The 26,560-nt window shown below is 38.4% G+C and overlaps 1 protein-coding gene across 1 annotated transcript in view; it reads left to right on the forward strand.

Moving 5' to 3' along the window:
- Positions 1-26,560, forward strand: part of Nacalpha (nascent polypeptide associated complex protein alpha subunit) — a 91,842-nt gene that overhangs the window by 7,585 nt on the left and 57,697 nt on the right. Inside the window, exon 2 of the mRNA XM_090375254.1 lies at positions 18,929-18,997. Coding sequence (XP_090231380.1) covers positions 18,934-18,997 — 64 coding nt within the window. The 5' untranslated portion in view covers positions 18,929-18,933. The remainder of the gene's footprint in view (positions 1-18,928; positions 18,998-26,560) is intronic.

Here is a 26,560-nt window from a genome sequence, read left to right on the forward strand (position 1 = left end):
TCTTCTCCAATGGAACCTTTATCTCATGGGTATTCCCAACCTCATGTTGTTTGGCATTACAAAAATGCAAAATGGGATGACCTGCTAGACTTCTTTTCTTCTTTTCCTTGGTCGGATTACTGTTTCAAAACTTCTAATGTCAATGTTTGCTCAGATCGTGTCAGTGAAATTATTCTTGAAGGAATGGAATCCTTTATCCCACACTCTACTTTAAAATCTCGTCCTTTATGTAAACCTTGGTTTTCCAATAAATGTGCTAAGGCTGTTCAAGAGAAGAATGTTGCATATCGTAATTGGCTTGTTTCTAATTCTCCAGTTTCATTTTCTGCCTACACCAAAGCTCGCAACAATTGTAAAGCAGTTATTAATCAGTCCAAACTAGAGTTTGAACAGGCTAAGAGTAGAAAACTTGCTTCTTACCCTAATGGTAGCCAAGCATCCTGTTCCCTCGCCAAAGCTATTGGCCGCAACTTTTGCCCATCTCTGCTCCACCTCTGTCCAAACCAGATGGTTCTGTTGTCACTTCAGCCAAGGATAAAGCTGACCTGCTAGCATCCCATTTTTCTACCAACTCATGTATTAATGATCTTGGTAAAACACCTCCCACCATTCCCAAAACGCTCCATTCAATGCCTCCTGTGGCCTTCCATCAAAAGGATGTCAGAAGGATTTTGAAGAATCTTGATGCTAAGAAAGCTCCAGGTCCCGATGGTATTTCTCCACTTGTTCTCAAAACTTGTGCTCCTGAACTTACTCCTATTCTTTCCCGCGTTTTTTCACTTTCTTATTCCAAAGGTGTTTTTCCTTCTGCTTGGAAATTTGCTCATATCCAGCCAGTTCCTAAAAAGGGTGACAAATCCCTCCCATCCAATCATCGTCCCATTGCAATTACTTGTACTCTTTCTAAAGTAATGGAGAAATCAATTAACCGCCAACTCTTAAACTACCTAGAAACCTTCCGCCTGATCAACGATCGCCAGTATGGATTCCGTCAGTGTCGATCCACTGGTGATATTCTGGCTTATGTTACCCATTTATGGACTAATTCAATGGAAAGGTTTGGGGAAACACAAGTAGTTGCTCTTGACATCTCAAAGGTTTTCGATCGTGTTTAGCATAAAGGTCTTCTAAACAAGCTTCCATCTTATGGTTTGCCAACTCTTTTTAGTAATTGGTTATCCAGTTTTCTCTCTGATCGCTCACTGAGGGTGATGGTAGATGGCGCTCTGTCTTCTAACTTCTCCACTAATGCCGGTGTCCCCCAAGGTTCAGTTCTTTCCCCCACTCTTTTCCTCTTGTATATTAATGACCTTCCATTGACTGGAAATCCTATCCATAGTTTTGCTAATGATAGCACATTGCATTCCACTTTCCATTTTGAGAAACCTTGTCCTGCTCAATCAGCATCAATTTCTTGAAAATCTGCTACAAATTCCTTAAATGCCGATCTTCAGGTAATTCTCCAGTGGGGCAAAGACAACTTAGTTGATTTCAACCCTTCTAAAACTCAGTCTTGTCTTATATCTTGCAAAAAGGATTCTTCTGCTCCTATGCTTATCTTTAGTGACAGTCCGATTTCTAGGCAAAATGATATATCTCTTTTGCGGATTACCCTGACTTCTAATCTCTCTCGGCACAAGCACATTACAAATATTGCTTCCTCTGATTCTAAAAAACTTTGTTTTCTCTTTCGCTCTCGGCGTTACTTTTCTTCCAAACAGCTGCTCACTCTGTATAAATCGCAAATTCGCCCTGCCATGGAATATTGTTCCCACATCTGGGGTGGTGCCCCCAAAACCTCGCTCAGGCTTGTTGATTCCATTCAGAAGAGGGCAGTTAGGTTAATTAATGATTCATCTCTAACAGAGTCTCTCCACTCGCTGTCTCATAGACGTACTGTTTCTGCTGCATGCCTCTTCTACAGATACTTCCATGGGCACTGTTCTTCTGAATTGTCTTCTATAATTCCTGCTCTCTCTTTCAAAACAGTCCGAACACGTGCCGCCACCAGGCAACATCCATTTACTGTCCAACTTCAAACTCACAGAACCAACTTTTCATCTTCCTCGTTTATTCATTCAACTGCCGTTTTCTGGAACAACCTTCCTTCATACGTATTTCCTGAAAATTACAGTTAACAGAAGTTCAAGTCCAATGTCAACTCCATCTCCCAAGCAGAATGGAAGCAACACTGTACCAAACTATGGTATAACCCAGGCACTAGGGAATTGGAAGATGAATCTATGTTAACCAAAGATGAAGAAAATATAACAATGGAAGAACTTGAGTTAATATTACAAAAACCGAAAAAGCCCAGGCATAGACAATTTGAATGTAGAACTATTTAAATATGGGGGCACCTTACTAAAAAATGCACTACTAAAATTATTTAACATCATATGGCATAAGCAACAGATACCCAAAGATTGGGAAACAGGAGTAATAATCAATTTACACAAAAAAGGCTCCAGAAATAACCCTAACAACTACAGACGGATAACACTTCTGTCAACTGCTGCAAAGCTATACTCTAATATACTAAAGAATAAACTTAATAAATACAGTGAACAATTCTTAGAAGAAGAACAATGTGGGTTCAGAAAAGGGAGAAGCACAATAGATGCCATTTTTTCACTACAACAGATTTTGGAGAAAAGAAGAGAATTCAATCTACCAACATTTCTGCTGTTTATTGATTATGAAAAAGCATATGACAATGTAAACTGGGAAAAACTTTGGCAGATTCTATGTGAAGAAAATGATGACTTTTGAGGTTATGATGAACGTCGTGGCGAGATCCAATATTCCTTACATTTCGAGGGTACAGCTCTAAAACGGTGTTCGCAGGCCGGCCCCTAGTTAGTACACCGGAAATATCCACACACAGAAAATATCCCAACCCAACTCCGGAAAGCAATCCAAAGCCTATATAAAAACTCAAAAGTCGGTATAAAATATTCTGATGGTCAACTATCAGACCCAATTAACACCAATAAAGGAATCAAACAAGGATGTGGACTATCACCAAATTTATTTAATATCTACATCAACTGATGATATTTTAAGGAGTCCTTATGTGCTGTGATGCAATGACTAGATCGTAGATATAGCTTAGCTTAATTTTGCAGCACTCACCTCGTAGTAATCCGCTTAGTTGGTTGAAAGTTTTACCACGTACATAGTGGTTGTGAGATTCTAATAACTTACGGGGATTATAAATTTAAAAACTAAGTTATGGGCTTTAAAAATTTTTCTAAGAAAGGAAAGTGTACCTTCCATTCTATGTTTTTAAATTTATAATCCCCGTAAGTTATTAGAATCTCATAACCACTATGTACGTGGTAAAACTTTCAACCAACTAAGCGGATTACTATGAGGTGAGTGCTGAAAAATTAAGCTAAGCTATATCTACATCAATAAAATTCTTAAAGAATGGAAACAAACAATTAACAATGGAATACAGTTGAACAACAGGAATAAAATCCAAACTATATATGTTGATGATCAAGTTATAATTGCAAAGTTCAAAGATGAATTACAGATAGCAGCAAATGAAATTAATAAAATATAAAAAGTACGAGATGAAAATCTCCACCTCAAAAACAAAATCAATGGGATTATGTGGAAAAAACATACAAAGAGTCAAAATTGTTATTGATGATAAAATAATATAACAAATATCTGACTTCACCTATTTGGGAAATTTAATATCAAATGAAAGGAAAGACATCCACACTAAACTACAGAAATATAATAAAATGAATAGAATGATTAAACGCCACTTCGGAAAACAAAATTACGACTGCACAACATTAGACTTGGGTCATAAATAAGAAAGATGCACACAAACTAGAAGCAGCACAAATGAGATTTTTAAGACCATTATTAGCCTTTACAAGACTAGACCACCAAAGAAATTTAGATATCCGCAAGAAATTAAAAGTAGATAATATAGTAAATGACATAAAATGGTATCAGGAAAAATGGATCAGCCACATAGAAAGAATGAACCCAGACCGGATCCCAAAATTAGCGTTTAACTACAAACCTACAGGCAAGCGAGATGTTGGTCGACCAAGACAATGATGGCAAAATCAAGAGCTACAACAGAACAGGTCTTAAAAGACCTAAGCCATACCAAGTTCATGATGATGATGACATCCTGAATCCTCTCCGCTGTCAGAAGTTTGGTCACTCACAGACATTATGTAGAGGTAAATGAACATGTGCAAACTGTGGTTCTCAAGAACATGCCATTTCTATTTGCGCAGTTGGAAACCATAAATGCATAAATTGTAAAGGAGAACATACTGCATGCTCAAGAGAGTATGAAATTTGGAAGAAAGAAAAAATAATACAAAAGTACAAAGCAGAAAATGGAGTTTCATATCAAGGGGCTAAAAAAGCGATTGCAATAAACATAGCAAATAAACCTTCTTATGCTCAGGTTATCACAATCAAAAAGACTCGGAAATGAAACTGTCTAATTCAAAATGTTATGGCACACAAACCGACGTTACAATTCCCCCAGGAGAATTCATCTCAGAATGGATTCGTTAGTTTTACAAACCATCTCCATCACAAAAACAATAAGGAAAATTGTTCAATACTCTTTTATTTCTCCCACCAGATAATGCAGAAAGTGTAAGAAGAAAAATAAACAAAGAAAGGATAAGTAATACAGGAAAAAAGATGGCAGACCAAATGGACATAGAGGTAAGAAACCACAGAGAAGAACCCATTCTCGAAATTTTTGTTGAAGAAGAAATGGATATGGGAAGACCCCATTTTTCAAAGAAAGATAAAACCAAGGCAGAAAAAGCGAATAGAGCCCCAAGGAAATAAACCGAGGGATCATCCAACCCCAAATGGAAGCGTCAAGGTTTTCGCCCAAACATTATTGATATTATAGACCTCATACCCAGCACCATCCGCTAAGTATCTGCCTACAAGAAACCTATTTAAAGCCACAGTACAATCAAAAATTATACCACATATAGAAAGGATCGTATATCAGATGGTACAATGCAAGGAGGAGTTGCAATGTTAGTTAGCAGGCATGTGTCTTCCCAAGCAATACCATTGAACATACCATGAGCAGTCGCAGCCCAGCCAGCAATAGGCTTCAATATATTCACCCCCATTCAAGAATTCTTATTGAAAGATTTCGAAGAGCTGATCGTTCAACTACCATCTACATTCTGCAGTTTTAGGTGACCTAAGTGGTCATCACCCGATATATGGCAATCCCAAAATAGACCAGAAGTGAAAGCAAATTGAAAAATTAGTAGTTGAGAACAACCATATGATTTTGAATGATGGCATACACACACATATTTCTACCTTCCATCAAAAAGCAGTTCTGCAATAGACTTATCAATTTGTTCCCCAACACTGTTCCTAATGACACAATAGAGTATGAATGAGAATCCATTTCAGTGACCACTATCCTGTAATTTTGAAAATCATGAAGAAAATGCTGCCAAGCCAGTTGGCACCCCAGATGGAAAATGATGCAGATTGGGAAACATTCAGGACACTAGCCAAATTAGACTGAAACATTATTAAACAAGAATCAGTACAAGTATCAGTGGCTTATGTCAGATAAAATTCTTCTAACTTTGGAAAATACAATACCTAAAACATCTAACACTAGAATATATCCAAAATCATGGTGGAAGAAAGAGTGCCAGGGAGTTAAAAAAAGAGAGAAATAGAGCCTGGAACTGCTTTCGCAAAAATCCAACCACCAACAATCTGATACAATTCAAGAGAGCCAGAGCTAAGGTCAGGAAAGTGCAGAAAATCAGCAAAAAAACTACTTGGACAAAATTCACATTTACTACAGGTCGACCATCACTAATCCGGTAGCGTTAGGATCTGTGGGGTACCGGATTAGTGAGTTTGTCGGATCACCGGTGGTTATTTTAGCCCATACACTTTACCCAACAGTTAACCACTTCATCCTACCTTTAACACGTTGACTGCCAAGCTAGTTTAAGAAAAAAATTCCCCAGGGACCAAAAATATTTAGCAAATAATTTGATTAGTAATTCTAAAATAAATATTGTAATGTCATTGTTGTCATTTTTCCTTTTAAAATATCAAAGGAAAAGAGTTTTTTTATGTCGCATATATGTGGCCGTCGTGGCCGAGTAGGTTACTTTATTTCTTGAGAAGCTGCGTTGGCCCCATACGTGTGACGCTATTATGGCATACATATGAAGGTCGTTTGTGATTAGTTTATTGCACGCGCCATGAGCGCTGCAATAAAACTAATTGCGTTAAAATAAACTCTGAAACTTCACAATAAGTTTGTCAGTATTGTTAGAGTTTTTGTGAAAACAAGTTCGTTAGTGCACTGTGTTATCCATCATATTGTGTTGTGTTTTTCCGCAAGTTTGTACAAGTGTGTTGTAAAAAAAAAAAAAAAAAAGCTATGGCTAAAAGAAAATTACTAAAATAAGAGGAACTGAGAGAAATTGCTGGAATTTGCAACTAAGCAGAGTTAAACTTCTTACATACACACCGCTGTCGAGTTTTTTCAGAAGTTCAACTTTATCTGTTATGGAAAATGTACGGTGTTTGCGCTTTACACCACGAGAAGCACTTCCTTTATGCATTGGAACGATAGCTGGGGCTAAATGTGAGCAGATTATAATAATAAATACAGAAAAAAAAGTAGAAATGGTTTACCATTGTTTACGAGTTCGTGCCAACAGCTGATGCTGCAACCAACACCACCAAAACAGTAGCGACAGGTCGGTGCGCCGACCTGCGAAATTTGAAATTATTCAGAAATTATGTCCGAATTAGCGGTGGAACCGGATTAGTGATGGTAGACCTGTATAACCATTTCCACACCAGCTACACCTATCTGGAAAATGATCAGAAAGATGACAAACAATTCTCAAATAAACCCCTCTCAAATTCTAAATTGGAAAGAACAGTTGGTCAAAAATATCTTAGTTATTATCAATGTGCTTGGCAAACATTTTGCCAGTACATCTGCTAATTGTGCAAACTTGATTGTTTTCAGAACTTTCAAGAATAAAGCCAAAAAAATAAACCAAAACTTTTCCAGCAAGCACTGCAAACAATACAATTTGCTGCTCGCAGTAGCAGAACTAAAACAAACTCTGCTACAGTCGAAACACAGTACAGTCAGTTCTGATGAAATACACTATGCGATGATACAACAATTAGATGAACAATCCCAATTAGTCCTATTAGATCTGTTACAAGATATACCTCAAAAATACTTTTCCAGAAGAAAAAAAAACACTATGCAATAATATGCAATAGCTTTCCCAAAATGGAAAATATCTATTAGATCCACACAGAACTATCGTTGCATAGCTTTGACTAGCTGCTTAGGCAAGACCTTAGAGAAAATGGTCAACAATAGACTAACATGGTATCTAGAAAATAATGATCTTCTCAACCCAGCACAGTATGGCTTTCAGAAAAATTGCTCTATCTTAGATGAACTTATACAGTTGGAAAATCAGGTATGAAACACTTTTTCTCAGTGAACAACATCAAGTCATGGTTAATTTTGATATCAAAAAAGCATATGACACCACCTGGCACTATGGCATACTTAAAAGGCTACATCGACTTGGCCTTGGAGGACATTTACCCATAAATATATGCAATTTCCTTAAGGATTGGACACTGCAAGTTTGAATAAACAGCACACTCTCCAAAACATACTATTAGGAAGAATGGGTCTCAAGGATCTGTACCAAGTGCCACACTTTTTTCAGTCCACTTCAGCACAATAATAGAACAAATACCAAACAACATCTTTACAACTTTTATGCTGCATTTTCAGCATTTCTTATCAAGCACACCATATGAGGACACTAGAACGACAACAATTACAAGTAGCCATAAACAAAGTTATAAAATGGACAGAAAGAAATGGATATAGAATTTCTGTACAAAAGACCGTATGTATACAATTCTGCAGAAAAAGGAACCCTCATCGTGATCTCGAACTCAAGCTGAAAGAACAGATCATCCCAGTTAAAAATAGTGTTCGTTTCTTAGGACTTGTTTTTGACAAAAAATTTACTTTTCTAGAGCATATCAGTCACACAAGAGTCCACTGTTTAAGTAAATGAATATCTTAAAGGTCCTGTCTGCTATATCCTGGGGAGCAGATAGAGCAATACTACTATGTTTATATCACCTACTCATTCGGTCTAAGTTAGACAATGGTGCCCCAGTCTATGAATCAGCAAGACCTAGTGCCCTGAGATGGCTCGACCCAATACACCACTGTGCGCTCCGAATACCCATTGGAATTTTCTGAGTTTTCCGTACTTTGCCTGTTCATAGCCTGTGTGCTGAGGCGCAAGAACTTAACTTGCAAATTAGAAGACAAAATCTATTACTTTTTTTATGCAGCTAAAATAAAAATTTACTAGGTCACCCCCTACAGAAAACTATTTTTACATCTGAATGGGAACAACGTTATCAACAACAAAAAGACTCAATAAGCCTGCAAGCGTGAGATTAAAAAAAACCTCAGTAGAGATCTTAACCTGGATAATATAACTCAGCTGATGAAGCAGTCTACACAACTGGATAATCAAACAGCCTACATGTGACTTCTTCCACTTTTGGAGCAAACAAACACTTTCTCACATAAACTATCAACGTCTGCATGATGCTTACAAGTTGCAATTTTCAGATCTTCATTTTCAGCAATCTTCCATATACAGATGGCTCTAAAACTGAATCTCATGTGGGAGCAGCAGTTTGCTTTTCAGTCATCACATCGGCACAAAAACTCCCAAAATACTGCAGAACTGCACACAGTCTAAATCAAATTGAACATTCAAGTTCATAAAAAAAAAATCATTTTCACTGACTCCCTTAGCTCCATGATGGTGATACAAAATATCAGTTCAAACAAACATCCACTACAACAGAAAATTCAATACCAAGTATCAAAACTTCTTGAACAACGTCATAACATTAGATTTTGCTGGATCCGAAGTCATGTTGGAATATATGGTAACAAACAAGCAGACAGCTGTTAAACATACCTTTTTTAGACTACAAACAAGTTATTCATCGCAGTGGGGTACATCACTGGCAACAGCAATGGCAAATACTAACCAATAACAAATTGCATCAAATTAAAAGTTTACTCTAACCATGGAAATTCAGCATACAACAAAACAGACCTGACGAAGTGATACAAGGTTAAGAATAGGACACACTCATTTTAGTCTGTGTGAGAAACAGAGGAAGTTAATAATTTATCACTATTATTATTGGGAACCACAGTCACTGCATATAGAGGCCTTGTGGGTTTTGTATAACTCTGGATGATTGTGCATAACCCATGATTTTGTGATTAAGGCAGTAGGGTGTGTGTATTTTAGTAAACCATACTAAAATGTCTTAGAAATCAATATTGTTTTTCATGACATTTTGACATAGCTGGTCTAAAACAGACCTGGATTTCTGTGCATTTACTTGTAATACTCTTAGATATTTTTTGTTATTTGGGTCTCTGTTCATGATCCTGTTTTGCTTTAGCTTGTTCAAGACTCTTCTGATAGGTTGGACATTTGTCTCAAACAGAATGTCGATAAGTACTCTTAACTTTCTTGATTTACAGTTTGCATTAACAGATGTCCAGTTTTTATTAGGACAGTTATTGTAAATATGTCTTGGGGCAGCACAGTGCCCACAGGTGGTGGGGGAGGCACTTTTCAGGTGACATTGGGTTGAGTGGTCAAAGCTCAGACAGTTGAAACATCTGTTGACAATCAAACTCTTTAAAAATGGCGTAGACACCAAGAAATTAAGTGTCTGTCTTTCAGATTGTACAAATTCTGCAGGTGAGCTGAACACCTGTTAGAAGTGGCACTGAACATTATGTGGTAAATGTAATATGAACTTCTTTAATTCTTTGAGAGGACATATGTGCGAATAAACATAATAAATTGTAATAAAAGAATAAACAGCATTGTATTGCAAGTAAATTTTTAAAGGTTAATTGAGTTCATTGAAACGAATTGACAAGAAAATTTTGCAGAAAACATTCAATAACCCAACCATATAGAGGCCAATTTGATGCCATTTTGAAATCCTTGTGAATATTGTTCTCATGTCTAAAGTGGTGACTGGTAAGACTTTAAAGTATTGATCATTCCTACCTCACTTTTATGAGTGAGAGAGAGAGAGAGAGAGAAAGAGAGAGAGAGCCCTCCTCAGTGCCTAGTAAGATGCAACTAACACTGAAACTTATTCTCATTAATTCTGCTCATTATTTCAGTATTTATAAAAATACCTTTAGTATTATATGACACATTCTTTGAAATCATGCTAATCTTGACATTGTTCTGATACTTGAAATGCATCCATGTGACTATCTATTTTGAACAGTAGCTTTAAATAATGAACAGACACAATTTGGTTCAGGAGGTACTTGTGACCATAAACCTCAAAAAGAACAAGTCTAAAGTATGGTGCCTACTGCTCATTATCAGCATCTTTGTGGTATTGCAGAACTGGAAAAAAAGGTAGTCTTGAACCCTTTTTGGATTCAAGTTTATCTTTCAATGCTTTAGATTTTTCAAGAACACGTGAAGAAGCTTTTAACAGACATTGCATTTTTCTGGTTCATCCCTTATTAAGACTCTCTGCATCCCAATCCTTCCTCTGCATGGGGATACTTTCATCAATCAGTGACTTCTGATACCACACCAGATTAACAGGTTTACATCTAGAACTTGTTCCTGCCTTGCTGCTCTTGTTTTTTTTTTTTTTTTTTTGATAAATTTACTGCTGCTTTTTCTCTTGTGTGGACTACTTCAGGCAGCACTGCATAAAGACATGGTCGAGGAGTATCCTTTGCTCATTGACATGGGCACGTGTACATGGTGAGGAGATCTCCCAGTAATGCTGCTGGTCCTCGAGATTGGCATCACTGGGATCCGATGCCCACAGCTTAGATTCCAGGATAACAACATAGGAATCCAGCATATTCGTCATGTGCTGTAACCCTTGAAAATTCGGAAAGGGAGATCATGATGATTGAGGGAGCCCAGCTTCAACACACCACTTTGGCCCCTGCTTTAACAAGATGGGTGGTCCTGCAAAGCCCAGCTAGGATTAATTGGCTAGTGGGTTAGCCTGCAAGGGTCAACCGTGTCAATGCCGTGCTCCTAACCTCGTGGTCTGAGGGACAGGATTTAGGCTGGTGGTGGTGCTGGTACGGTGTCTGGGTAGCCCTAGCAAGAAGTAAATGCCTGAGCACATTTATTGCTTGCCGGGTAGTAGGCATCCCTTTTGGTTCCATGTTGGGTGGGGAGCCCAAGCACTGAACCAAAATTGAAACCTCATGAATCCTGATAAAAAATATTTCTTCAGAGGCCCCAACATGGCCTCTACTGCAAATATAAGTGTAGATACAGAAAGGACTATTGTCCCAAAGAGACAATGAACTGAAATACTATCAGGGCCTGTCCCAAGATTCTTAATTGTTCACTCCAATAGTGAAAAGGCTATTTGGAAAATGTCACCCTTTTTTTATACAGATAGGTTAGCAGGTTCATCTAAATCAGTTGAGAGGCTCTGTTCTGGGGACTTCTTAATTTAAACAAAAAATGACAGGCCTTCTGAGCAAGATCATTCAGAGGAATACTGATAATTGCGACACCACATAGAACACTCAATTCATTAAGAGGTGCCTCATAATGAGGTTAAATCTGGCTGCATCCATATGTCCCAAACCCTTTACAGCATTTTAGATGCTAGAAATATGGACATTTGCAAATGGCCAGTCATGAAGTCCTTGCATGCACTTGATGTGATGCAAAAGACCACGAAACAACATCATGTTCTGCTACAAAACCAACCTGCATTAACTGCTAAGGAACACCCAGCTTAATCACCAGCATGCCAAAGGTGGAAAGAAGAAAAAGAAATTCAATGACTTAAGGCAGAGCTGAACATACAACCCCAGAGGCTCACATCTGGTGAGTATGGGCTTGGCAAACCCATGGTCGTGAGCTGGATATCATCATTCTTCCCTTTCTTAGTGATTCCTTTCTACTTTCTCTTTCTCTCTCTCTCTCAGGGTAATTTGGGATTATTATTTTATTTTTTTTTTTTTTTTGGCCATTGCAGCATAAGCCTCAGGCTTTCTTGCACCATGTGGCCAATAATAATAATATTGGGAGGCTTGAAAAGCAGTGAAACCTATGAATATTAAGAAACCCATCTGCACCAGGAAGGTAGATGTTCCGTCAGAACTGAGACGGAAATGGCCAGTCCTCCAAAAGAGTCATTCACTCCCATTGCATGTTACTTCTTAAGCTCAAAAATGCCTGCACAGAAAGATCAATCAGTTGACACTCACATATCAGTACCTCCTAATGCTCCACCTGTAACAAAAGTAAAGAATAAGAAGCCTGTAGTATCCTCTAGTGCCCAAGAAAATATGGAGGTTGAGGTGAAAGAGGTACCAGATGATTCACCCTTGGAACTCTTTGCAGAGGAGTAAATGGACACAGGACAGCATCCATACTTCACCAAAAGAGATTAATCCAAGGCTGACAAAACTAAGCCCTCAGCAATTCGAACACCACCTGATGGACTCACCAAGACAAAATAATAGCTAAAATTTTACAGTGGAACTGTCATCTATTCTGACAAAACAATAATGACATCGAGGCCCATCTGCAAAAGCATCAGTCAATTTGCTTTTGCTTACAAGAGACATCATCATCATCAGCCATTTTCAATCCACTGCAGGATGAAAACCTCTCCAGCAACTTTCCAGTTCCTTCTGTTTTGAGCACTGGCCATCCATTTACTACTCAAAGATTCATGAATTTCATCTATCCATCTCCGCCTTTGTCTTCCAGGTTTTCTTCTAGCTCCTCTTGGGTACCATTCTGTTATTTTCTTAGTCCATCTGTCATCATGTCTTCGAGCTATGTGTCCTGCCCAAGACCATTTTAGTTCTTTAGTTTTGATAAGAATGTCCTTTACTTGAGTTTGCTGCCTAATCCATGTGTTTCTCTTCTTATCTAACTGTCTGATTCCCAATATAATTCATTCCATTCTTCGCTGTGTAGTTCTTAGCTTCTCTTCCATTCTTTTGGTGAGTGCCCAAGAGACATACTTGAAGGCAAATGAAAACCCTTTCTTCCATAACGCTATTGTTTGTAAGGGCAGAATTTGGGATGGATCTGCATGGATCTTGCTGTTCTTTTGGACAACCATACCCCATTTTAACCTCTTCTACTCTCCACTAGCATAGAAGCAGTAGCCATTGCCTTATGGTAGGGGTTTTACTAACAGTCTGCTCAGCTTATTTGCTACCTGGGGCTGACATCTCCCAGAAAGACCTTGATGATCTCATTTTGCACCTGTCTACTCCTGTCTAAATCCTGGGCAGCATAACATCCTGTGGGGTAGTGCTGACATTAATCGAGGGGACACGTCATGGAGCATATGCTTACTGACAATGACCTTTCCTTTCTAAATGTGGGAACTACCACCTTTTTCCATGCTGTTGATCTCTCTCTATATGCTCCCCCTCTCTCCTTCTTTTACTCACTTGGGAGGTAGAGGAGAACCTCTATGGAAATGATCACTACCCCGCCATAACCAGCCTACTTAATGGGAGGCCTTGTCAACCTTTTAGGTTACCATGATAGAAGATTGATCGGGCTGGCTGGAATGCTTTTCAACATCTGGCAGCCTTTAACATCAGTATAGTCAGTCAGGAGCCTATCAATGGTGCAATGGCGTACATCACAGAAAACATTATCCATGCAGCTGGAAATACAATTCTGAAAACATGTGCCTAGTTTCCACCATTTTCAAAACCTTGGCAGAATGGCAAATGCACAGCATCAAAAAAGGCACAAAACAAAGCTTGTAGGTTATTCTGATGATATCCTACCACGGCCAATTTCTTAGCTTTCAGATATGCATAAAAAGCATGCAATATTCGCTGTCAGAGTCAAAAGGAATCGTGGATCCACTTTACATCCAACATTGCCAGGTCGACCAGCAGTAAAGTTGTTTGGGACAAAATCTGGAAAATGGAGGGGAAATATACAGTGCACCTTTCTTCGGTCTTGGAATATAATGGATGCGTTATTGCAAACCTAACTGCAATAGCTAATACTCTTGGTGAGACTTTTGCTACCATCTCTTCAACATCCTCTCATCATAGTTCCTTGTCCTGAAAGACAAACATGAAAAGCAGCATATTAACTTCAAATGTAAGGATTCTCATCCTTATAATGAATCGTTCACCACAGAAGAGTTAAAAACAGCCCTAACTTTTACCAAGACAAGTGCTGCTGGACTGGATCTCATCTATTATGAAATAATTAAACACCTGTCAGCTAAATCCATGGACCATTTGCTCTTTCTGAACAATAAGATCTTTCTTGAAGCACAGTTTCTGGATTCCTGGCATGAGGCCTGAGGTATCCTCTAGTGCTTAACTTTCCTAAGCCAGGAAAAGATCCAAAAATCCCAACACACTACTGTCCTATCGCTCTGACTAGCTGTCTGTTCAAAATCCTGGAGAATGGTCAGTGTCCGATTTATATGGTATTAGGAGGTAAATGGCCTCCTCTGCAGCATGCAATGTGGCTTCAGAACGAATGGATCAGCTTTAGACCATTTAATTAGGCTTGAAATGTGTTTTTAAAGCAAGAACACCTGGTATCGCCATTCTGTGATATGGAAAAAGCATATGACAATTGGAGATTTAGAGTTTTAAAAGACCTTTATAACCAGGAAAAGATCCAAAAATCTGAACAAACTATTGTTCTGTTACTCTGATTAGCTGTCTGTGTAAAATCCTGGAGATTTTGGGAGGTAGAGTAGAGTAGAGGAGCCCTGCTTATATGGTATGGGCTTTTCTCCAGAGTAGTGTGACTTCAGATAGAATAGGTCAACTTTAAGCCATTTAATTAGGCTTAAATATCCTTTTGAGATACCTTTTTAAAGCAAGAACACCTGGTGTCCATGTTCTTTGATATGGAAAAGCATATGGCACAATTTGGAGATTGGGAATTTTAAAAGTCCTTTATAGCATCAGCCTTACAGGTCATCTCCCAGTTTTTATCAAAAACTTTTTATCTCATCGTTTCTTCCAAGTTCATGTAGGATCCAACCTCTTTTGGCTTTTTAGCAAAGAGGAGAGAGTACCTCAAAGATCAGAGAGTACCTAAGTGTTACACTTTTTGCCATCAAAGTGAATTCCTTCATGGAACAACTTCCTCCAACTGTTAACTATGCCCTCTGTGTTGATAATTTTAGCATATTCTCTTAGTCCTGTAACATGAAGGTAATGGAGACACAACTACAACATGCCATTGACCACCTGAACTGATGGGCAGTGAATAATGGTTTCAGGTTCTCCCCACAAAAAACTGTTTGTGTGCACTTTGCTGCAAGCATAATCATCCCAAACATGAATTGAGACTAGGGCTAAATTCTGTTCCAGTAGTACCTGAGACTAGATTTTTGGGGCTAGTATTTGATAGAAAGTTGACCTTTCTATATCATCCGTCAACTACTTGCAAAGTGCAGGAAAGGCCCGAATATCCTACGTGCAATCTCAGGTAAATCTTGGTGTGTTGACCGATGCATTTTATTGCACCTTTATCGTGCACTCGTGTGATCTAAGTTAGACTAGGAGTCCCAGGTATACGCATTTGCTGGACTCAGCATACCCCAGTGGTTGGAATCCATCCACCATCAGGTGATTCGTATTTCCAGTGGAGCATTTTGAACATCTCCAGCCAAAAGTTTCTAGGTCGAAGCATATGAACCCTCACTATTGTTGTTGTTGTTTGGTTTTTAGGAGCATTAGCAACTAAGGCCATATTGCTCCGGGGATATGCGGTGGTCATTCCCTGACCTTTTCCACATCTTCCGTATTTGGTGGTCATGGGCTCGAACCCCGGTCTAATCAAGAAGCGTGTGCTACGCACTGCTGCTCCTACCCACTTGGCTACGGAGGCACCCCCTCACTATTGCTTTGCAGGAAACAGTTATATCTAGAGTATACTTTAAAACTAATTTCCTTGCCAGACCATCCCATGTGGACATCCGTTTTTGAGCCTTGATGGGAAAACCTCTATAACAACTGACTGCCAACCGCCCCTTTGGTATTTGTGTCCAACAGCTACTCAGAGAGGTTAACATAACCATAGACAATGTTGCCCTATGAACAAGGCAACCAACTCCATCCTGGCGTGAACACCGGTGCCTCCGTAGACGGGTTGGAAGGAGCAGCAGTGCATAGCACACGCTTCTTGATTAGACCGGGGTTCGAGCCCATCACCACCAAATACGGAAGATGCGGAAAGGTCAGGGAATGACCACCGCATATCTCAGAGCAATATGGCCTTAGTTGCTAATGCTCCAAATAACAAACAAACAAACAAACAAACAAAAGCTTGAACATCACCATGCGATTTCTCTATTAACAAGTGGGGAATATTCTGTTTACCAGAAACTGTATGCTTTCCGGAAAACTGAGCTGAATACTCTGACTTTTTGCCTGTCTTCATTGATGGGTCGAGGTCAGCATTATCTGTTGGATCTGCCGCCATCTTCCCACATAACGTTATATCTGAGAAGATACCTGATAAATGGAGCATGTATTCAGCAGAGTTTGTTATTGAAATTAGCCTTGAGCACTTTAAAACCCACAATTACCAAAGGTGGGTTTTAATATACATACTCTTTAAGTGTACTACAGGCTTTATCAAGAATGAGAGGTAATCTTCATCCATTCCTGACTCAGGTCCAACAGATGTTGCATTCGCTTTTTGAATGTTCTTTTGACATCTGTTTCTACTGGATTAGCCACACTGGGATCAAGAGTAATGAACTGACTGACTCTGCAGCGAGGTCACCATCACTCCAGAACAACTGTAGCTTGTTAGTCCCCTTATGTAGACTACAAGCAGTTAATCCACAAAAGATTACTCTCCCAGTGGCAACAATCTTGGCATGGGCAGATCATGAACAAGCTTTATGAAATAAAAGCTTGTAATTAAACTATGGCAGTCTAGTCTGCACAGGAACTGTAGAGAGGAAGTTGCTCTTGCTTCTCTGTGCACTGGACGCAGTCATCATATTCATTCTTGCTGAGGGCAGATGACACTCCTATGTGTGAGCAATGTGACACATTTTTATCATAAGATATATTTTATTTGTGTCCACTTTATAGGCATGAAGATAATTTATATTTTACTGCTTTTAGCCATCTGACTGAGCCCTACAGTCAGATTTTATCTGACAATGTCAATTTATCAGCTGTTTTTACTTATTTAAAACATTTAATTATTTTACATGTATTTAAAATTTACTGTCTTATAAATTTTTTACATATCTTTATTTCTGTACATCTTGATGTAATGACCTGATTCCTTAGGTCATTGAAATATTAATCTTCTCTTTTATATGACCCGTTTTTGTGCATTATAGCCTTAGTCGCTGATGCAACAATAAAATCCACCACAACAACAACAACAGCAGTATCCTTTGTCATACTACACTTCTCCTCCCCCTGCTTTATGTTATTTTCTTTATTTTGCTGATGCTGGCTCAGTGGCATGGGGTTCTTTTGAATGGTTCCAAACTCACTTTGGACTTTTAGTGTGTGGCATGACCGTTGAAGTTGGCTGCAGTACATGCACAGTTGTGGCCTACCTCCCTTGCATGCACTTGATGTGATGCAAAGGACCACGAAACAACATCATGTTCAGCTGCAAAACCAACTTACATTAACTGCTAAGGAGAACACCCAGCTTAATCACCATCATGCCAAAGGTGGAAAGAAGAAAAAGAAATTCAATGACTTAAGGCAGAGCTGAACATACAACCTCAGAGGCTCACATCTGGTGAGTATGGGCTTGGCAAACCCACGGTCGTGAGCTGGATATCATCATTCTCCCCTTTCTTAGTGATTCCTTTCTACTTTCTCTTTCTCTCTTAGGGTAATTTGGGATTTTTTTTTTTTTTTTTTTTGGCCACTGCAGCATAAGCCTCAGGCTTTCTTGCACCATGTGGCTAATAATAATAATATTGGGAGGCTTGAAAAGCAGTGAAACCTGCTTTTCAAGGCTGGTGATTGGACACTTTGAGATAGACGGACAGGCTTTCCAGGTGACAAAATGGCCAGAAACAGTGCAACACTGCACAAACACAACACCCATTTCTGGACTTTTTATTGGGATGCTCTCTATAAATTTTTCTGTAAAGCTTGTTTTAACAAACTCAGTCATTTATTGCCTTTGAAAATATATGTGGAGTGTAATGTTGCTTAATCTTTTAGAATTGACTTCTTTATCAAATTCCTGATAGACTATCTCATAGTCTTGAATATTCTTTGTATAAATATCATTAAGGATTTTGTCTTTCTGTAAGGTGCAAAATTATTCTGACAAATGTGAAATTTAACATTTATTTTTCAGCAAAGTTAAAATGCTACATTTATATGTGACTACCCATCCTCTGAGGAGAGAGCAAGGCCTCACGAAACTTGTGTGGTATTACAAGTGGCACTATACTTTGTGAAAAGACTGCTGCTTATGATGCAACAGTAGGAGACAATTTGAGATAGATGCTTTTGTAGTATCTTTCGTAGGTCATTGTCCTTTCTCTTTCTTATAATCCCTTCATGAAACAAGTGGCCCTAAGCTTTACACAGATAATGAGGGAGAGCCTAATACTGTATAAGTATAGTATTAAGAAAGAGCATATAAAATTTAAAGTTGTAAAATTGCTTTGATAGCATCTAAACTAATTTTAATGTTAGATATTGGTTTATGTATCACATATTCATTTTGTCATGTTAAATTTCATTAATATTTTTATAAATGCTTTATATTTATAAAAATTATTTATATTCTAAAGATCATGCCACAGTTAAGTGTTGCCGATATAGAACATGCTGAAGATAAGACAGAAAAGAATGAAGATGGTAAGATTTCTTACACCGTGATTAATGTGTGGGTTTAAGAATAGTCTTTTCTTGCATTGCTTACTTTAAAGATTTTTCAAGGCATTATTGAGGGAAAAAAATAATCTTTAGTATTTTTCAGAAAGTAATTTTATAGTAGTATGGTAATTTTATAGGTGAAATTACCATAAATTACCATATTACTATACAGGGTGTTTCAAAAATGATGGTCAATAATTTAAAAGTGAAAAGTACAAACTAAAATAAGCAAAAATGCCCCAGTGAACATCAGGTCACTGAACCATTTTCAAGATAATGCACCACTGACTATGGGAGCACTAGTTTAGCAAAAAAAAACTGTGAATCCTTTGCCAAGGGTGGTTTTATTAAACATAAGGTAATACATTTTTAATTTTTGGTTTCAACACCACAGGATTTTATAGATGTTATAGGATGTTCTTTCTAACATCCTTTCCTCAACATCAGGTATTATGCTTCTGGGTCTACCTGCTCGTACTCCATGTGTGAAGCACCCATGTTCTCGAAGGCATCGATGTACCCTGATGAATGCGTGCCTGTTGGGCTGCCTTTGGCGGGGAAATGCTTCTTGGTACAAACATGCAGTCTCGAGTGCACTGCCGTTGGCTTTACCATACATGAAGTGCATGCCCGTATAATTTTCGTTGCTGTAACCTCTTTCTATGATGTCTATCCTTTGACAAGTACTAGTATGCCTGCTATGTCTCAGAGCATTGAGAGAGGGGAAAACAAGAGAATGAGCATAACCTAACCTAAACAAACAAGTCAGTGGTGGATCCCAACTAGAAATGTGCAATATCTCGAAAATGATTCACTTAAGGACCCATGTTTACTAGGCTTTTTTTGCATATTCTGGTCTGTACAGTTCACCTTTAAATTATTGACCATCACTTTTGAAACACCCTGTATATGGTAATTTGGAAACGAAAAATGATAGGCATTTTGAGCAACATCAATCGAAGGAATGCTGATAACTGACACCACATAGAACAAACTCAATTCATCGAGAGATGTAATTTCAGAGTGGTACCTTCTCAAGGTTACTGAGGAGGAAATTTACTTTGAACTAAAACTACAGGGAGTGATTGCTGTTAAAAGAATTTCTGCATGTAGGGATGGAAAACTTGTTCCAACTTGAAACAGCCTGACATTCACTTCACCGATGTCTCCTAATGAGATCAAAGCTGGCTGCATCAACTGTTCTGTGCATCCATATGTCCCAAATCCTTTATGGTGCTGTACTATTGCTTGTGCAATACTAATATTATGGCATATTTGATTGTGCCCAGTAAACATAACACTTTTGGTTTAATGAGGTTGAAAAAAGCCTCAAATTAAAATGCTTTATAGCACACAACCATTCATAAATTTTTTTATAAGTTATTTTTTCTATACTAAAAATATAAATTAAATGTGTTGTAACCAAATGATTCTCATTATTAAACACTGTGGCACCACATACAGGAATTTGCTTAAGCTGTAACAAGTAATGCTAAAGAATTAAGTATTACCGAAATTGTCTCTCTCCAAATATAATAACTTTTAGGTGTGTTTCTAATGGAATTAAAATTTCTCCACCTCTTTTGCTAGACTGGGTAAATGCTTTTCATAATAGCCAAAGTTGAATGCTATTGATTGCAGCAACTGTCTCCAGCCAAGTTTCTTTTTGATACAGTGATACATTTGATACTATTTGATACAGTGATTCAGTTTTGTTTTTGATACTCCTAATATTTTGTGAATTTCCAGGGAAATTCACAAAATATCACCTCTATTTCCAGGGAAGATGTAATTCTAGGTGATAACGTCTGGGTGAAAAGGCCATTTAAGTACTTATTATAGTTTTTTGTATAAATTAATTTAAAGCTGATTTTTGGGACAGTTTATTCCACTCAAAGAAGTGGAATAATTAGGTCTGTGCTAACTGCTGACTTTATGAGAACATTCAGCAAAGATATGCTTTAATTTGTGGGCACATAAGGTATGTATAAGGTATGTTCGTGTCAGACGGCACCTGGGATTTCTCCCATCTCCGCGTGTGTTTCACTGTATCGAGGACAGTACACTGTCAAGCCAGAGACTTGAAAGTGTGTGGGTCGTGTCTGTGCAGTGTGATATGTTGTGCCCATTGTTTATCCGGCTAATTGGCCGCCAGGCCCCTAGTGGGGCCCGACGTTGCCCATACCCTGCCACGTGGAGGCTAGCCGGGTGCATCCAGTATCACAACAATTTGCTCCAGCAGGTCCTGCCACCTAGTTTCCTGGGATTTCAGTGGCTAGGGCCTATTTAAAAAAAAAAAAAAATTTTTATGCATTTGACATTAATGCTTAATGGGATTGCTGTTAGGAAATCGCTGGTTAGGGTTGAACACTAAAGAGATGTGTTAAAGGCCAAATAGGTCGGGCAAAATTTTGATGTTATTAAATTTAGACATGTAACGCTAGATAAAAGCTGATAGTGTTAGATATCTTAGAGATTTGCACAAAACCGGTAGAATTTAGACGTTGGTTATAATTTGGCGGCATTGTTAAGGGGTGTACTAGGTCGATTTAGTGAGAGAGAGATGGGGGGGGAGATTGAAGACTGGGGAGGAAACAGATAGAAGAATAGGGACGGATAGAGTAGGCATCCCCAAAGAGGTCAGTGGAGACGAGCCCCACCAGGCGAAATATGGGGGGTAGGCAGGGAGGAGAGGAGACAGAGATCCGTCTCCTCCATTCCCTGCCTGGGGATGGGGTTTTAAAGGGAACCAGGTTAGAGTACCCAGTTCGGATCGCCAATGGCGTGTTGGCAGCAAAGCCGCAGAATGTCTTCGTCGGTGTCATGTCCAAGGAGTGTCGAATCCGGTATGAAGGTCCAGCTGCCCATCCCGCTCTGGGGGTGGGATATGTTAGCTGGCAGTGGGGAACCTACCAGTTGAAGGGGGGGGGAGACACACACATTTACTTCATTCGTAATGTGCATTCTCACTCTACTTGCATTCTTTTTTTTTTTTTTTATATTTATTTATTTATTTTTTTTTATATTTATTTATTTATTTATTTATTCTTTTTTTTTTTTATTATTATTTATTTATTTAGTTTTTTTTATACTTTTTCTTATTTTATAATTTTTTTTTTTTTTATTATTATTTTTTTTTATATATATATATATATATATTTTTTTTTTTTTTTTTTATTTCACTCAACTCATTCATCTTTTTCTCACACACCAGGAGGGGATGCAATGATGGGTAGCGTAAATTTAAATACTAATTAAAACCAGGGTTAGTGTGTACTTAACTTAGCATTTGTGGTTTGTGTTCTTTTCTCTCACGCTTGCACTTTTATTCATTCTTCTAGCTCTCATCTCATTTATTCGACTCTTTCTTTCTGCACTGCACTCTCTGGGCACCGCAACTTACTGTTATTCTTCAGTTGTGGTGCAGGCCTAGCTGCAAGGTTTTTTTTTTTTTTTTTTTTTTGCAGGCCAGGGGAGAATGCAGTGATAGTGTTTATGTGGTTTGTAAATGTTTGTTGGTACAGTATATATAAAGTAATGTAAGTTATTTTTAACTTTGTATTCTTTCGGCCAATTACATTTGCTCTTCTGCTCATTCCCATTCACTTTCTCTGCATGCATTCCCATCCCCCTCCCCTACACTGGTTTGGGGCCCCAGGTTCCTACACATGGCATGGTAGTCATGGGGAGTTTTGTTATGTCAAGTTTCTGTCAGGGTGCAGAATACTGCTACCCTAACAGTTTTTAAGTCATCATCTGGGCGTGGTGGGAAACTTGGGCAATTTTACTATTGATTATTGTTTAATTGCTGGGGGGCTGAATTGCCATTCTTTGCATTGCTCTGCGCATTTCGAAAACTTTCTGTGTGAAAGATGTAAAAGCTTTATAATTTTGCTCTTCTGTGATGAAGAGATGTTCTTCTCCCCTGGGAAGGGGACCAATCTGTGCTATTAGCTCTGTTCTGGGGATGTCATATATTATACATTCATAGAGAATGTGTGCCCAGTCTTCACTTTCGCCACAGGTGCAGTTTGGGTCATCGGTCAGGCCTAAGGAGGTTAGTTTCGCCTTTAGGGAGCCGTGCCCTGTCAGTATAAATGATGTAAAAAGTCCAGGGGCATACCACTTAGGTGGCTTTGGGCTGACCATTGACACCAGTGGCAGAAACCGTTTGGTGACCAGACCTCTGGTTTCCTGCTCCCACTTTGTTTGCCATAGCTCGTGGAGCTTTGTGGCTATTCTTTTTCTTTCATCATTGAAGGTATTGGTTGTATCAAGGGCTATCCCCAGAAATTCTGTGGGTATGCCCTTTTTAAATCTATAATATAAGCCTCTTTTGGCTACTTCCAGGTAAAGTGGGAGAGTTCCGGCCAGCAACTGTAGTGCAGGTGTGCTTACTGTGCGACATGCTCTGGTAATAGTGAGTAGTATTGTCCTTTGTATCGATTCTAATTTATTCCTATTTCTTACTATGGCCGAGCGGATGAACCACGCACCGGCTCCATAGGTGATAACAGGTAGGAACATTGCACGGTATATGATTGCCAAGGTCTTTCTTTTGAGTCCCCAGTCTGCTCGACTGATCCTGGCAATCATACCTGCATAATTTCGCACTTTCTTCGCCAAGTAGATCAAATGGGGGTAAAAAGTTAATTTTGAATCAAAGACCACTCCAAGATATTTTAGTTCTGTTACCATTTTTATAGTGATTGTGTTAATTTTGATTTGTGGACGTCTTCTTATGTCCAAATTACCTTTTAGAAGTATTTGTTTGGTTTTTTCAGGCGATATTTTGAGCATGTGCATTTGTGCCCACTCCTGCAGCTGCAAGAGAGCGGCATTTGATCTTTGCTCTACAACCACTCGTGAGTTGCCTTTTACAAGGAAAATCATGTCATCTGCAAAGGCCAGGCTTTCCACGGGGCCCAGATCCAAGGCCAGAAATTCATCCAGAACAATGTTCCAAAAGAAAGGGCCAAGGATTGATCCCTGCGGGCAGCCTTTATTCACAGGGCGTGTCAATTCCTGGAACCTTGTGCGTACTGAGACACTTCTGTCTGTAAGGTAGCTGTTTATTACCTTATAGAGGTTTTGTGGGGCATTTGCCTGGCGAAGTCTCCTAAGGACACTAGGCCACCACAGTGAGTCAAATTTGTGGGCACAGCCAAATTAACTATTATGTGAGTGCATGGGGCTGTGGTCAGTAAAGGGAATCCATGTTGTTTGTCAGACTCTACATTGTAAGTCACCATACAAAAAAAAAAAAAAAAAAAAGAAAAGAAAAAAAAAAGCTGTACATTAGTAGAATCATAGTGCGTGCTACTTGGAAATAACAAAAATTACACTAATCTATTTCAGGAGGAAAGATATTAAAATCATTATGAAATATATTGGAGAGAGAATTTCTATGGGTGGGTCAAGGTCAGTCACCAGCTATTCCATTACACGTTGGCATTACAATTCCACCCCCCTCTCATCAACAAACTGTTGGTCTAAGAAACATACTGTATACATAAGCATTCGGAACCATGAGTTGTTAATTGTTTTATGGAATATGATAGAAGAGGGGAGCTAATGAATGACCTTCGGCCAGCCACTGCTGCATTTGAAGTCGCTACTCCCATGTTGCTGGGCTAGATAATTTACATTTTCTTGCAAAATCGCACCTGATATTGGCAAATTAGATGCATGCATTTGTTGGTATATCACTCAAAGTTTTGTTTCAAGCTCCTCGTGTTTTGCACCACAAATTCGTTTCCTGTTTTTCATCGCTGCTCCAGTGTCACGCACTTCTTAAAGTCTTTTTTTGGTTTTTCAGTATTGAAGATAAAGCAGTTAAGGGATGTTGTATTCCTTTGAAATGTCCGTTTTGCTTCTTTCCATCCTATCAGCCTCTTGTATAATTTTTAGTTTAATTTCCAGGCTTAATTCTGTTCGTCTATGTTTTGTCGCCATAACACTGCTAGATAAGATTTAATAAAAACAAATTTTAAATTAATTTAAAGACACTAATTCCAAAAAGATATCAGCTCAGATAAAATGGCACAAAAAATAGATTGCTGTATACGATAGCAAAAGACTCTAACTGGGGTAACAATTGCAACTGACTTTATTCCTGTGTAGAGCGAGGGAGTGCATGTAAACAACTTAGAAAAACTTTTTATTTTTTTGTTAATTCAACAACTCCTCCCTTCAGAAAGATGTTTTTCAGAGTGCACTTGACGTAGCTAAACTGCTTTTGTTTACACAAAACTAATTTCTAACAAGTCAGTGCCATCCTTCAGAAAGTGGGAAGACAGGTGGCCGGGAGCAATAATCGGATTGCTCTGCCAAGATTTGTATTAAACATTCAAAATGATAACATTTATTTCTCACCGGGTGAAAAAGAACTTTGTAATACATATTAACCAAATTTTGTAATAAACGAATATATTTACATAGAAAAGCCTATGCTTTTGCAGGGGAATGGTATATGCTTCATATAAACGAGTACTTTGTATAAACTGAGTTTGTATTAACAAGATTTTACTGTACATTCTTGATTCCATTTGCACAAATTGCTGGATGATTATATTGTGGTATGATTTTTGTGGTCACCTGACAAATTTGCTCTTTTTTTTTTTTTTTTGCATGGTTATCTTAAGTAGGGTATTCACAACAACAATTTCTGATATGTCAACATTGAAGACAACATGGACAATAATTGAAGCAATCTCCTTAGTTTTGCATGAAATGCTAAGCATTGTGTGGTGGGAGGTCAAGTACAGATTTGGCATCCTTAGAGCTATAAGAGGATGCACACATTCAAGTTTATTGGTCTGTTTAAAAACCTTTTGAATTATTATTTGTAACTGAAAAATATAAATATAAACCTTCATGCATACAAAAGTTTAGACTTTTCTAATAATAAAGGTTTTTGTAGACACCCTGTATATTTTTTTTCCCACATCTATTGAGAATGATGCCTGTGAGAAGGGGTTACTTATTCATTTAATGTCACCTGCATGATTGATGTCTTTTGAGGTTATGAAGGTCATATGGCAAGATCCAGTCTTCCTTACATTTCAAGGGTATATCTCTACGTGTTTGCAGGCCAGCTGTTAGTTAGTACATTGGCTTACTCTCTAGGCTTCTGGATCAGCTAGTGTATAAACTCACTGCCTTTACTCTGCCAGATAGTGACTGGAGGGAGTCCGAGTAGTGTGTATGCAGGGGCATACACACTACTTGTCTAGACCATGTTGTGTCAAGGAGTTGGGTATATTCTTACCATGTGTATGCCATATCCAAAAATTTCATACAGCATGTAATGCACCTCTTTTTCTTTCTACTGAATACACCATGAATTGTGAAACTAATAGAGCAGACTTACTTGCGAAAAGATGTAAACCTCCCAAACACTTCCTTGTTCAGTTCACAAATATGATCTGGCCTCAGTTCTAATCTCAATGATGTCCATTTCGACTTACAGTCTGCCAAACCCCATGTACTTTTAAAAGTGAATGGGCCTGTAGCACTGGTTTCCATGGTTTAGAAAAAGAAAAT

Source organism: Mastigoproctus giganteus, chromosome 6, assembly GCF_048544385.1.
Source record: "Mastigoproctus giganteus isolate SK-2022 chromosome 6, ASM4854438v1, whole genome shotgun sequence".
In the NCBI taxonomy this organism is placed as follows: domain Eukaryota; kingdom Metazoa; phylum Arthropoda; class Arachnida; order Uropygi; family Thelyphonidae; genus Mastigoproctus; species Mastigoproctus giganteus.